Here is a 13,733-nt window from a genome sequence, read left to right on the forward strand (position 1 = left end):
TGCCACATACACCACGCCCCGCTGAAGACATTAAAACCCCATATACCACTGCCGTGGAATAAACTTGCCACATACACCATGCCCTGCTGAAGACATTAAAACCCCACATACCACTGCCGAGGAATAAACTTGCCACATACACCACGCCCCACTGAAGACATTAAACCCCATATACCACTGCCGCGGAATAACTTTGCCACATACACCATGCCCCACTAAAGACATTAAACCCCACATACCACTGCCGTGGAATAACCTTGCCACACACACACAACCCCCGCTGAAGACATTAAACCCCACATACCACTGCCGTGGAATAAACTTGCCACATACACCACTGCTGGGTATCAACCTGTCGGGACATACGCCCCATGAAAACACACTAAATACATCAAGTTACCCTTGCTGAACCATTCTTTGTTGAGCATCATGTTTTGCAGTAACCGCTTAATTACACACTTTAGACCTAATAACATGTTTAGCTGGTTTAACAAAGTTACACAATCTACATCTAATTCGACACATGTCAACTAACAACATCTGAACATTCAAATGTAATATTCCTGTTTTCTTCCATGAAGTAAATAATGAGCACCTAACAGAATTTTAAAATGTAATGACTTGAACAGCAAGAGCCAATGCTGGTTCAGTGAATCAGGGTTCCAAGAACCATGGAAGGATTTCCTTCAAACTTCATCACGATTACAGCCAGTCTATAGCCAGGGCTTCATTTGTAAAAGCTGGACTGTGAGGGCAAAAACACCCTATCACCAACCTGATGATGGAAAACCAAACTTTCCCACAGGAAACAAAACACACAGCTATCTACTGACCAATCATTGACCTTGGTTCAAGTATCAAGATGATCTATTGCCGGACCACTGGTTTTCTATAGCCACTGGACAACAATAAGCCGGACCTATGTCTCACAGCTTCAAACCACTTCAAGAAAACTGGAGTGAGCAAGTTTCTGTTTTGGGGAACATTTCAGCTAATACTGCATCAATATCATTGCAGTCAATAAATAATGTTGGAAAACTAGTGGTTGACTGCATGAGTGACTCTGTTTCTACTCTCTTGGTTGAGGACTCAAGCAATGGCCTGTCCATAAATCAATTAACTATTAAAGAAATCAACATATAAACACATCCTATGAACTGGCAAATTTTCATCCAAACTTTATAATGAATTATTATACATTGCTAAGAAAGAATTGAACACTATTTCCAATGACTAAATAGAAAAAAAGAGAGAAAATCCCACTCATATCCCTACTGTGACTCCCAACTTCAGCTGTGCACAATTACAAGTGGTTATTTGTGACAGAAATACAAGATCTGTATCAAACATTGCTCTAAACCTTAAGTATAAAAAAGAAGCCATTAACCAAATCTGAAAACAATCCATTGAATGATTGTAAATTTATTGGTTGAACAATTTTGATGTAAGCGCTTTCCGTGAGTGAAAGAGATGTAATTTGTGATTAAAGTATCAAAATATAACTTGGAACTGCACCTGTCCAATATATATGAAGGCTGATCCCCTAATATGAAAGCAATCTATTGAAATGTGTTCAAGTTACTGGTTGAACCCAAAAAATTCTAAAACCTTTTTCAAAGTATGTAAATTGACAAATCTCTTTCAAAAATTAGAAAATGAGAACCAGACTTTGCACAGTACTTCTTCTTTTCACAAAGAAGCTGTTTTCAAAATTTGAACTTATATATTGGTTGAACAATTTTAAAAAGTTTGTGTTTGATGGTGAGGCAGGGTGTTTGTTGGTGAGACCAGGTGTTTGTTGGTGAGACAGTATGTTTGTTGGTGAGACAGTATGTTTGATGGTGAGACCAGGTGTTTGTTGGTGAGACAGCATGTTTGATGGTGAGACCAGGTGTTTGTTGGTGAGACAGCATGTTTGATGGTGACACCTGGTGTTTGTTGGTGAGACAGCATGTTTGATGGTGAGACCAGGTGTTTGTTGGTGAGACAGCATATTTGATGGTGAGACCAGGTGATTGATGGTGAGACAGCTTGTTTGACGTTGAGACTAGGTGTTTGTTGGTGAGACAGCTTGTTTGACGGTGAGACTTGGTGTTTGTTGGTGAGACAGCTTGTTTGACGGTGAGACTGGGTGTTTGTTGGTGAGACAGCATGATTGATGGTGAGACCTGGTGTTTTTTCGTGAGACACCATGTTTGATGGTGAGACCAGGTGTTTGTTCGTGAGACAGCATGTTTGATGGTGAGACCTGGTGTTTGTTCATGAGACAGCATGTTTGATGGTGAGACCAGGTGTTTGTTGGTGAGACAGGGACAATAAGAATATTTGGTGTTGACGCAAGGTGTTTGTTGGTGGGACAGCATGTTTGATGGTGAGACCAGGTGTTTGTTGGTGAGACAGCATATTTGATGGTGAGACCAGGTGTTTGTTGGTGAGACAGCATGTTTGATGGTGAGACCAGGTGTTTGTTGGTGAGACAGCATGTTTGATGGCGAGACCAGGTGTTTGATGGTGAGGCAGGATGTTTGATGGCGAGACCAGGTGTTTGTTGGTGAGGCAGGATGTTTGATGGTGAGACCAGGTGTTTGTTGGTGAGATAGCATGTTTGATGGTGAGACTGGGTGTTTGTTGGCGAGGCAGGGTGTTAGGTAGTGAGGTTGTGTTTGGTAGTGAGGTAGTGTTTGGTAGCGAGGCAGGGTGTTAGGTAGTGAGGCACTGTGTTTGGTAGTGAGGCAGTTTTTGGTAGTGAGGCAGTGTTTTGTAGTGAGGCAGTGTTTGGTAGTGATCACAAGCCTATTTACTATCTACAGTGACCACTTTCTACCCTCAAATGTAATGCTGCCAAATTTACTGACCAACAATGATAGATTCTGACAGGTGACAAACAGATGACTGACGACAGACATAATGTATGTCATCCACACAGGAAGTCATGCATAGAAGATCACCGACATAATGCAGCTCAACAATGTTGATGACATCCCCATGAACACAGTCGCTATGACATAACGGGGATGGAGCTGTAACCATGTCTCCAGCAGAAACACTGTCAGGGGTTGGTCATGCCTGATGTTGCCTAACACACAATACTAAGAATACTGTGGAGTGTGAATGTGAGACCCATGGCAGTACACATCTATGGATCATTATTGTTACTGGTATGTAGCATGCACTTATCATACCTAAATGATGTCTGTAAGCTGCTGCGGCAGAATGATGGATGGGAACATCTTTGTTTGAACAAGACCGAGTGAGCAGGAACATTAAAGCAGATAGGTTTCATAATCAATCACCTGTCAGTTTAGATTTGTTCAAGTCAATTAAACATGGTTCATAAAACTGGTTTCACATGTTATTTACCTACAACACATCACACAGCAACTGCTGTTTTCCATTATATTACGAATCATATTCATTGTCTGATGACTTGCATATTAATTTCAGAGTTGTGTAAAGTTTCCCGGTTTATGAAAGAGTCCTGAATAGTTTAGTCATGTGAGGCTGGATAATTGCAACAAACAATACATTTCATTACAGTCCATTATGGACAATTGATAAGGACTAGGTACCGAATCAATCATCAGAACACCGCACAAGACAAGAACTGCACATTTATTACCAGTTTGGGAATACATGAAAAAGCACCAAGAAAACATCTACCCAATCTATATCAGTTAAGGGATAAACTGTGCAATTTAAAACCTGTAATAAGGTTTCCACAGCCATCATAGGGTTTGAATCACAGGCCTTGAATGGTATGCACGAGCTGCTATAATTTTACGGATGACTACTTTCTTGTAAGGAGTGTTTTCATTCGAGGCTGATGAGGGAATACAAGGTTCCTTGGTCATTAATATTGAGGATAATATCATATCTTAGACCTGGCCAGTGGAATTACTTGTTTTACAGATCTGACTTTTAGCCATTAGGACAAAAATTAAACTTTTGTCACAAAAATGTGTCATCAGGCTCACATGTCAGGGCAAAATGCAGGTGGAACTGCACAGTCAAGCAGAGGCTCCTGGTGTGTGCCAGAATCAAATATTATAATAAAGGTCTTGAAATTTCATAAAGTGTACTCGGTTTGGGGTTTGCAATTTGGAAAGATCAACAAATGTTTTCACTGAAGAGGGCCACACTGCTTATCCAGACCACCTGAAGAGGGCCACACTCTTCCTCTGCAATGCTTTAATTTGCCAGTTGGCTTTAAAATCTACAGGCTTTAAAATCTACAGGCCCATTTGTTAAAGTCAAACATATAAAAACAAAATAGACTACACTGTACACAGTTGCACACTGTTTCTACAAAATCAATTAGCGAAGCCTATGACACAGAGAGACGTTTATATTTCTTAAAGACTGGTGTTGACATTCCTATGCGTTAAGCGCTGAAATACCAGGAAGTGAAACTGTAAGTTATCGTAACATGATGGATCATGGATGAATAAAGTTAAAAAAGAAAAAAACAAGAGAAAGATTCCAGGCCACATGGGCCTGCAGATATTTGAAACTGCCGGCCCGATACAATAGCAATTATTTCGAACACTGCCTCTGAACCACCTGAAGAGGACAGTTCTTCCCCTGCCCCGTCTAAAGAGGACCACACTCTAAAAGAGGACCACACTCTTCCCCTGCCCCGTCTAAAGAGGACCACACTCTTCCCCTGCCCCGTCTAAAGAGGACCACACTCTTCCCCTGCCCCGTCTAAAGAGGACCACACTCTTCCCCTGCCCCGTCTAAAGAGGACCACACGCTCCACACCCTTCCCCTGCCCCGCTCTAAAGAGGGCCACACTCTTCCCCTGCCCCGTCTAAAGAGGACCACACTGCCCCATCTAAAGAGGACCACACCCCTGCCCCCTGTTCCCCTGCCCCGCCTAAAGAGGGCCACACTCTTCCCCTGCCCCGTCTAAAGAGGGTCACACTGTTCCCCTGCCTCCCTGTCCCATCTGAAGAGGGCCACACCTCCTCTGCCCCACCTATTGTATCAGAATAGAACTGACACCAGAAACAAATTTAGGCTTTCTGTAAACAGCATTCATTTGATGAAATGCTTGATTTTAGGAGATATCTGTCCAACAGAAATAGAAATTTGGTGACCTCTTAATTGTTGATAGCTTTGGAAAAGATAATGTTACAAACAAAAAACATGAAATTGATTTTTAACTGTCTACATGACAACGGATGAAATGGTTTGGATCTGGCCACTGTAAACCTCTATTACACAGAACAATGTGTATGCATGCTACTGTGACAATACAAACAACCATGCACTGTATTCAGGTGTCTTGTTTCACACTGAATTGTCTAACACAAAAAGCTTATGCCAATAAATTTTAAAACATGCTGATTTACAAAATATCTAAATCCACAAACTATAAAAAAACAAAAAATAATTGCCTTTGATGAAATTTGTTTTGCAAGTGCAAATTGTTTGTGTGATGTATATCCTCTACCGACGTCCTACTCTCCTGACAACAAAGGCCAACATTCATTTGCAGTTTCATGGCAAAATACATTAATGTTGGTCAATTTCACATCAGTGTTGATATTTCACAAGATGTAATATTTGATGTTGCAGTGAAATCTCTTTTGGGAAGTAGAAACTGACATTGATCTGTATAGTTTACAGGGAAACGTCTGGTGATGGCATTCAGCAGGTAGAAGTCATTTCATTTAGTTGGCACAAAGTCAGACTAATTGCCCCTGTGGTATTTATGTGGACATTAATAAACTCGGGTGACATTGTTGAAACTACTGAGCAGTCTCTCGGTGTAATTCTGGTGGTGGGTATAGTATTACTTGGCTCAGTAACCTGGAGGTCTGGAGCTGACTTGATGTGTCCTTGTGTCCCTCTGTCCCGCCTCGTGGAGCAATGCTCATCTGACATACAACTAGAGCTGTGACGACATATCGTAGTATCGATAATCATGATACTTTTTCTGACAATAAATATATCAATACTTTTTTCCGTATCGTGATATGTATTGTTGACCTTAAAATTTTCTTGTTATCAAAATACAAATTTTTAAAGAAAATAACTAAAGATAGCATATCGTGATATGCATCGTATCGAATCGTCATCGTTCCATGATATCGCGATACGTATCGTATTGTGAAATTTCTGTATCGTCACACCTCTACATACAACCCACTACATTTGACAATGCGGTGTATTTTATTGCAATTAGTGAGTGAGTGAGTTTAGTTTTACACAACTATAGCAATATCCCAGCAATTTCACAGTGGGGACACCAGAAATGGGCTTCACACATTGTACACGTGGGGAATCGAACCCTGGTCTTCAGCGTGATGAGCGAACGCTTTAACCACTAGGCTACCCATCGACCTTATTGCAATTACATGTGCGTGTGTCAGGTGTATCAGGTGGGTGTGTCAGGTGAGTGTGTCAGACGTGTGTGTGATGAGTGTGTCACTTTGGTTGTGCTTGTTCACAGGTTTAACATGGTTGCTCCTCAGACACCACACATTGACCAATCTTGTTTTATCACCGCCAGGCAGGGCTACAAAAAGTAGCATCCTACTGCATTTTCTAGTAGGACAGAGGTAAGGATCAAACAACATAACTTCTGCGCTCTGGGCTGATGTTCCATCCACTTGACAACGGAGGCAGTCAACTACATCACAGCCAACACATTTACAAAGATGATGATTAGGGTAAACATGGATTCAAACCCACTTCCAGTCAGTCTTCGGTCCTGGGAGCAAGTTCACCCTGGTAATTTCTGCACAGAGACTTACGATTGTGGCAGCAATCACTACAATCACTTCCCACACTTCTGAGCAACATATCCATGGAAAACGGAACAAAACCCCTCTGTAAAGCATGACAGTCCCTTGCATGGATGGATGGCCTATCCACCTCTTAAAGGTATACAAACGTACCTGGTAATTTCTTCTTTCAACTTGCAGGGGTCAGCAGCGTAGAACTTGACGCCAAAGTAGAATGTGTAGGGTGTGCTGCTGCCTGCAAAACACCAAGCCATTCAGATCAAACTAAATGTTTGTAAATGTAAACGGAAACTTCTTCCTATTCAAAAATTTGTCAGTGAAAGTGAGTTGGCTTTTTGCACCACTTTGACTACCATGGCTTAATGCTGAATCAGCAATAAAGGGGTCAATGACAACATTATTTCAGTAGCATCATGTCAGCTAAATGTGGGAGCAGAGACCTGATCCAGCTGAATGTGGGATTTAAACTCAGGATCCAGACACATCTAAGGGACATAACTCCGTACATCATATGTCTGGGCCACCAAAGATCCTGCATTACATAAACTGATGCAAAATACAACTGAAATCAGCTCAGTTCAAACATCAACTACCAGCAAAAATATTTTCCCCAAAAAGCATCATCATTCATTTCTGGAAAGTATTGATTTCCACGAGCATTGTCATCATTTAATGAGTTAGATGATGACATTTGTGTGAACCCAATCTATCACCAGTAGCATTGTAGAAACAATTTATCTCATGTTTTTATCCTGATGTTAAATACACTGCAACTAATGCAACAGTTACACTATACATGACCTGAAGGATCCACTTCCAAAAGAAGGGCAGAAACAGTCTAATCTATCCAAGCCCATCTCTCCATTATTTCGCTCATTTGTTTAACATATCCTCATAACAGAGTTGTATTCCGATTCTAGAAATAAAGAACTTAGCTTGTCCATCTGTACAGATGGACTGCATATTCCAGTAATGTAGAAACTGAACGTAATGGTGATCAATAATCTTTTGTTCTTATCTAGACGCAGCATCTGCGTGTCAGAACACCCCGGTTGAGGACCATGAAGCTAATGCATACTGGGCTTTGATAATGTTAATAATGCCATTATCAAATGCATCATATCGAACCTTTACACTTTCTGTAGAAGTGATCTGTCTTCAAATGCAATTACTTAGTTCAACAAAATTATCCCTCTGAATATCAAACATATTAGTTTCAATACTTCCAATTGGGTGAAAATTGACAAATGCTTTTTGTGTCTCTCTCATGGAGTCCTTCATGTAGAGAAACCTTGATTACAAACAGACTTTCTTGTTACAAGAAGCCAAATGATTACTTGAGCCTATATTTGGGCTTGTTTCTTTAACCTCCAAAGAAAAGTATACAATTGCAAATGACACATCCAAAATTAAAATATTCATTCTGGCATGTCACTTCTTCATTTCATCCGGGAGAAAAGAATCAACCATCTCCTTGTTGGTAAAAAGTGTCAGAAAAATCTTCCCAAGTCCAAAATTGTTCTTTCAGTAAATAAATCTGGCAGCAACTTGCTGGCTTGACAAACAGTAGAAAATAGAATGTGTTTTCAGTGTGCTAGGGAATCTGCTTTGTAAAACTGCCTCCCCACGGATATACGGAGATGCCTAATTGCCTCTAAGTCAGCTGAACCACGTGTCAATCTCCCACACTCCTCATGGTACACACACAAAAAACTACACAACCAGTCACACCAAACATACCCACCCTCTCCACTCACAAACACACACCAACTCAGGCGCAGGGGCACATCAGGAGTGGTGGCTGAGCATGAAAATTTCATGCAGAAATTGAAAAAAATAATTACAATTGTACTTTTCTGGAGGTGGTTCATTTCTAGCAGAAAATTCTATGTGGGTAATTGGTCCCCTTGGTGTCTGTAGGCCAGTAGGCCGGACAATCTACCAGGGACAAATCATAGCGAATTCACTGTAGACCACACACTGGTTACAATAGGCTGAGTTGACAAGGGGTCATGGGTCTGTATAATCACCGAAACACATCACATCTTTGATTATCTAGAGACCTCACCTTTGAGTTGTGAGGCAATGGACTTTCCTTCCTCCAACCAGTGCTGAAAGACAACGCAACACACATAAAAATCAGATACAGATTACTAGCCTTATGAAGCATTACAATACAGCTGCTTCTTGCACAGGTAGAGGGTGGTGTCTCCTACAGGTAAAGGGTGGTGTCTCCTACAGGTAAAGGGTGGTGTCTCCTAAAGGGTGGAGTCTCCTACAGGTAGAGGGTGGAGTCTCCTACAGATAGAGGGTAGTGTCTCCTACAGGTAGAGGGTGGTGTCTCCTACAGGTAGAGGGTGATGTCTCCTACAGGTAGAGGGTGGTGTAATGCAGCACTCAGCAATATTCCAGCTACATGACGGCGGTTTGTAAATAATCGAGTCTGGACCAGACAATCCAGTGATCAACAGTATGAGCAACTGGAATATGATGACATGTATCAACCAAGTCAGCGAGCCTGACCACCCAATCCTGTTAGACGTCTTTTACGACAAGCATGGGTTGCTGAAGACCAATTCTAACCTGGACCTTCTTGGGTGCACAGTTAATGTTAATGTATGGCACAGGTGCTAAGAGAGCTTTAATAAGCCCTGGATGCACAGGTACAGATAATGGTGAAGGCCTCTGATGAGTGTCTGGCTCTGATATTTTACAGTTTTGTCCCTGCATCTTGTATCAGGGCACCCTGACCAGTTATCAGCTCACTACAGCAGCACATTACACCAGGTATGTGAAGCGTGGCCTGGGGAGCAGGTGCTCACAATGAGGAACTCAGAGACACCATAGGTGGGCTACCAAGGGCCTGGCAAGACCATCTCAATATTGTGATTGAGACTCTCTTGAAATGAACCATAGCCAAAACACAAGGGAATCCACTGCTTCCTAATCTTGAAGACAGGTCTTGAGGCGTGGACACAGTGCAAAGAGTTAACAGTGACTCAAGCCATGGGTACTGTTGCTCACCTTCAGACAAGAGCCATAGGCTGATGTTAGTACTACAAACTGCCTTTCATACTTGATTATATGAGTTCTTAATTGCACTACAACTGAAGCTGGGATGGTTGTGGCCTATATCAGGGATGTTGTGTTACTGTTGAAATACATCTGATGTGGTTTTCAGTTAGGCTCTTGTGAACTCGACATCTTTCGCTTGATAAAAACTTGTCACAAATCTAATCCTTAAACACATTCAAGAATATGAACAAGAGTTGTAATGATGCAACAATAAATCAAGGCTCATGAAATTTAAACACAAAGATGGCTTTTAGAAAAGCAGAAACTGACTTAATCTAACAAAACATCCATACTTACAGTCTGGCCCCGATTATCCACAAATCTCAATCCAAAGTAGTCTTTCTCAAACAGGTTGAGATGGTCGAACACCCTCTCCAGGAGCAGGTACCCCTTTGAGCTACCCTGGAACAAGAGAAGGTTCACTTAGTTATCTGTATGATACATGGTTCTTGCAATGAGGAATATATTGCAGAACACTGAACCAGCAAGTTTGGAACTGTTTGTGGGGATATTACAGAGGAATATCTCCAAACCAAATCGTGACACAGACATTCCTATCTAACAGATAGATGACACTCTGTGATGTAATCTTGTCATATCCCACTAACTCAACGCTTCATTAGTTGCCTGTATATCCATGGGATGAGGACGTCCCTGTGTATACCGATGGAGGCGAATGGGATACTAAGCACACTATTGTCAATCTTGTCTGTGGTGTTTTTGGATTATTCTCAACAACAGAGAGGTGCCACTGGGGAAATGTGTAATCAATTGTGTCCCTTCTTTACCAAATTGTCGCGGCTTATCTCTGTGTGTGTGTGTGTGTGTGTGTGTGTATGTTTCCTTCACTGTACACCTTCCAGCATCGGGTTTTGGATTTCAGTCGTAAACTGACAGTCAGCTTCAGTTTATATTCAGTCTTCACTTTCAAAGTAATAATTCCTATTTACAGTTTATGGCAATGATTGTTGTCTGAGAACGATTAATGAACACATTCTAAAGACCAACTCCCCAACACTGAAGAGATCCACTCAGAAATGGTTGTGTACTGAAGAGATCCGCGCGGAAAACTCCCCAATCACTGAAGACTCGAAAATGGTTGTGACCAACTCCCCAATCACTGATGAGATCCACGAGGAAAACTCCCCAATCACTGAAGAGTTCCACTCGAAAATGGTTGTGACCAACTCCCCAATCACTGAAGAGTTCCACTCAAAAATGGTAGTGACCAACTCCCCAATCACTGAAGAGTTCCACTCTAAAATGGTTGTGACCAACTCCCCAATCACTGAAGAGTTCCACTCAAAAATGGTTGTGACCAACTCCCCAATCACTGAAGAGTTCCACTTAGAAATGGTTGTGACCAACTCCCTAAGGAGTTCAGTGATTGTGACAGTGTCAGTAGAAGAAATTAACTGCTTTGTGTTTGTTCTATAACCTGAGACATACATGTAGTTTCTAAGTATTTCTTCAATTTGTTCCCTCCAAGGACCATACAAACTACCACCCTGTCCTTTATTCACGTTGCAATCAAGATCCAGCACAACCGTTGCCTTGTTCTCACGAAACTTCAAACCCTCCAACTTCCGACACCCAATCTCACTTCAAGTGTCTTGTCTCAGCCACACAGTAACTATTAGTACCGGTGCACACTACACTGCTGGGAAACAAGAGAGCTTCTCATGTCTCCTGATCTATTCGATATGTACAGATTTCGCATCAACCTATCTAAGATAATATTTGTAATTGCATACAATGACAGAGGTGAAAGACCCCTGCTGGTGGTGTTAGTAGATCTGTTTAAGTCAACACGATAGAGAAGACATCACAAGCAAACCATTATAGTGTAGCGAGAGTTGGTTACAAAAGGAATGTTATAGTGTACTACTGCGGTCACATGGTCAAAGCCATGTGTTTGCTCTCCTCCAGTCAAACCGTGATGAGATTAAAGATGTCGTGTCAGCTTCCTATATAAGCAGCCTGTCAACGCTGACATACATGGTGCTGAACAATTAACCCCATCAACACCAAGGTATTACACACGACAGTACATCACAGTGTCAACCAGCTGAAAACATCCCATGAAGCATGGGTGCAACATCGTGTGCTGTACTGTCCAATGTGAGTGAGTGAGTTTAGTTTTACGCCACACTCAGCAATATTCCAGCTATATGGCAGCGGTCTGTAAATAATCAAGTCTGGACCAGACAATCCAGTGATCAACAGCATGAGCATCGACCTGAGCAATTGGGAACCGATGACATGTGTCAACCAAGCCAGCGAGCCTGACCACCCGATCCTGTTAGTCGCCTCTTATGACAAGCATGGGTTACTGAAGGTTAATTCTAACCTGGACCTTCACGGGTATTGTCCAATGTAGATAAACAGAACAGGATATAATTATTCCATAGTGGAATATTATTTGTATACAATTTGACAACAGAGTGGTATTTCATTTATATTCGATACCATAAAAAGTGGACTATTGTCTGTATACAATACCGTAACTGGTTGATTTCCAACATACAGTGTCAATACTGAGTGATTATAATGTCTATGTTCAGTAGCATTGGTGTGGTACACTGTCCATATACAAAACCATTAAAGTACATTGTCTATATACTCAATATACAATACCACAACATGTATAATTCATAAATACAATGTAAATACAGACTGGCATATTGACAATGTACAATAACATAGATACATTGTATACATACACAGTGACAACTGGTATATTGCCTACATACAACATATAACAGAGGCATGCTGTGAACTATCAGGCAGGCTGGACAGCCACCTCAGTGGGCTGCCATAAGCTCCACATATCAAGGACTACCTGGTGTAGTGCCTGCACTGTATATACACTACTGGTATGGGAAGTACTACAGTCAAAAACACCCTTATGTATCTGTTCTGGCCTTGCCTGAAGCTGAACCAGAATGTGCCTACCCTCTAGCCTTCAGAGTCATTCAAATAATTAATCCCACTTCAAACTTTAAAAATATTTCATAAAACAGAAAGTGTATACAACAGAGCTCCTTGAAGTTGCTGGTTCACTCAACTATTTACAGCTTCACAACTGAACACTCAGTTGATTGTTGAATGCAAAACAAGTGCTTGTAAACAGATCATAATTCGAGCCACAAGAGGACAGCAAGGCAGGGATCTACCTTGTACATATCTACTTCAACAAAACAGATAGTCAGGCAGATTTATCAATCTATGTATGAACAAGGGATAGGAGTGAAGTGAATCTTATGCTAACTCAGAAAACAGGACCAGTCAAGAAATTGGACCTGGATGCAACAAGCAAGATATATACTACTCAAAACAAGTTAAGGGTCACAACTTTTAATGGCCATAACTACAAATATAGATAACAGTGAAAGGTAGCGATGATATAACAACTCAAGCCAACATTTCATTATAACAACAACGGGAGACAAAAAACAGCAGGAATGCCAGTAATTGCTGACGAATAAGGTCGAAGTGACCTACTGTCAGAAGTGAAAATGCAAACGCCAACATTGGACTAATAACGGATGTAACCACCTCGAGCAGTAAGACAAGCAGTACACCTCTTTATTACCCACGAGGTCAACGTATGGGTAGTTGCATATTAATCTCGTACGTCACACGAGTGTCGTATCGCGTTGACCTGTGTCGTAACGACTTGACCTGAGATTCTAACGATTTGATTGGATAACCGATGACCTCTCAATTAGGTCACATTCTGACATAACTATTTTTTCATTCATAACAAACACGTGAATTCATTCGTTCTACGACTTAAATGCATTGTGGGAATGTAAACATTGCGAACGTCGCCGTGTCGCTGTTTATTTGTGAGTCGAACTGAGACATTATATCCGTCGAAAAACATAAACGCAATGTTTCCAC

General features: G+C 41.4%; 1 protein-coding gene across 2 annotated transcripts in view; it reads right to left on the bottom strand.

Moving 5' to 3' along the window:
- LOC124271558 (band 4.1-like protein 4A) overlaps positions 1-13,733 on the bottom strand; it is a 112,933-nt gene that overhangs the window by 47,014 nt on the left and 52,186 nt on the right. For both annotated transcript variants that reach the window (XM_046706696.1, XM_046706697.1), the window contains exons 2-4: positions 10,125-10,229; positions 8,821-8,863; positions 6,906-6,987 (exon numbers count right to left, since the gene is read on the bottom strand). In XM_046706696.1, the coding sequence (XP_046562652.1) occupies positions 6,906-6,987; positions 8,821-8,863; positions 10,125-10,229 (230 nt within the window). The remainder of the gene's footprint in view (positions 1-6,905; positions 6,988-8,820; positions 8,864-10,124; positions 10,230-13,733) is intronic.

The sequence above is a fragment of the Haliotis rubra genome, unplaced genomic scaffold, assembly GCF_003918875.1.
Source record: "Haliotis rubra isolate DU_JTF1 unplaced genomic scaffold, ASM391887v1 Scf161, whole genome shotgun sequence".
Lineage (NCBI taxonomy): Eukaryota > Metazoa > Mollusca > Gastropoda > Lepetellida > Haliotidae > Haliotis > Haliotis rubra.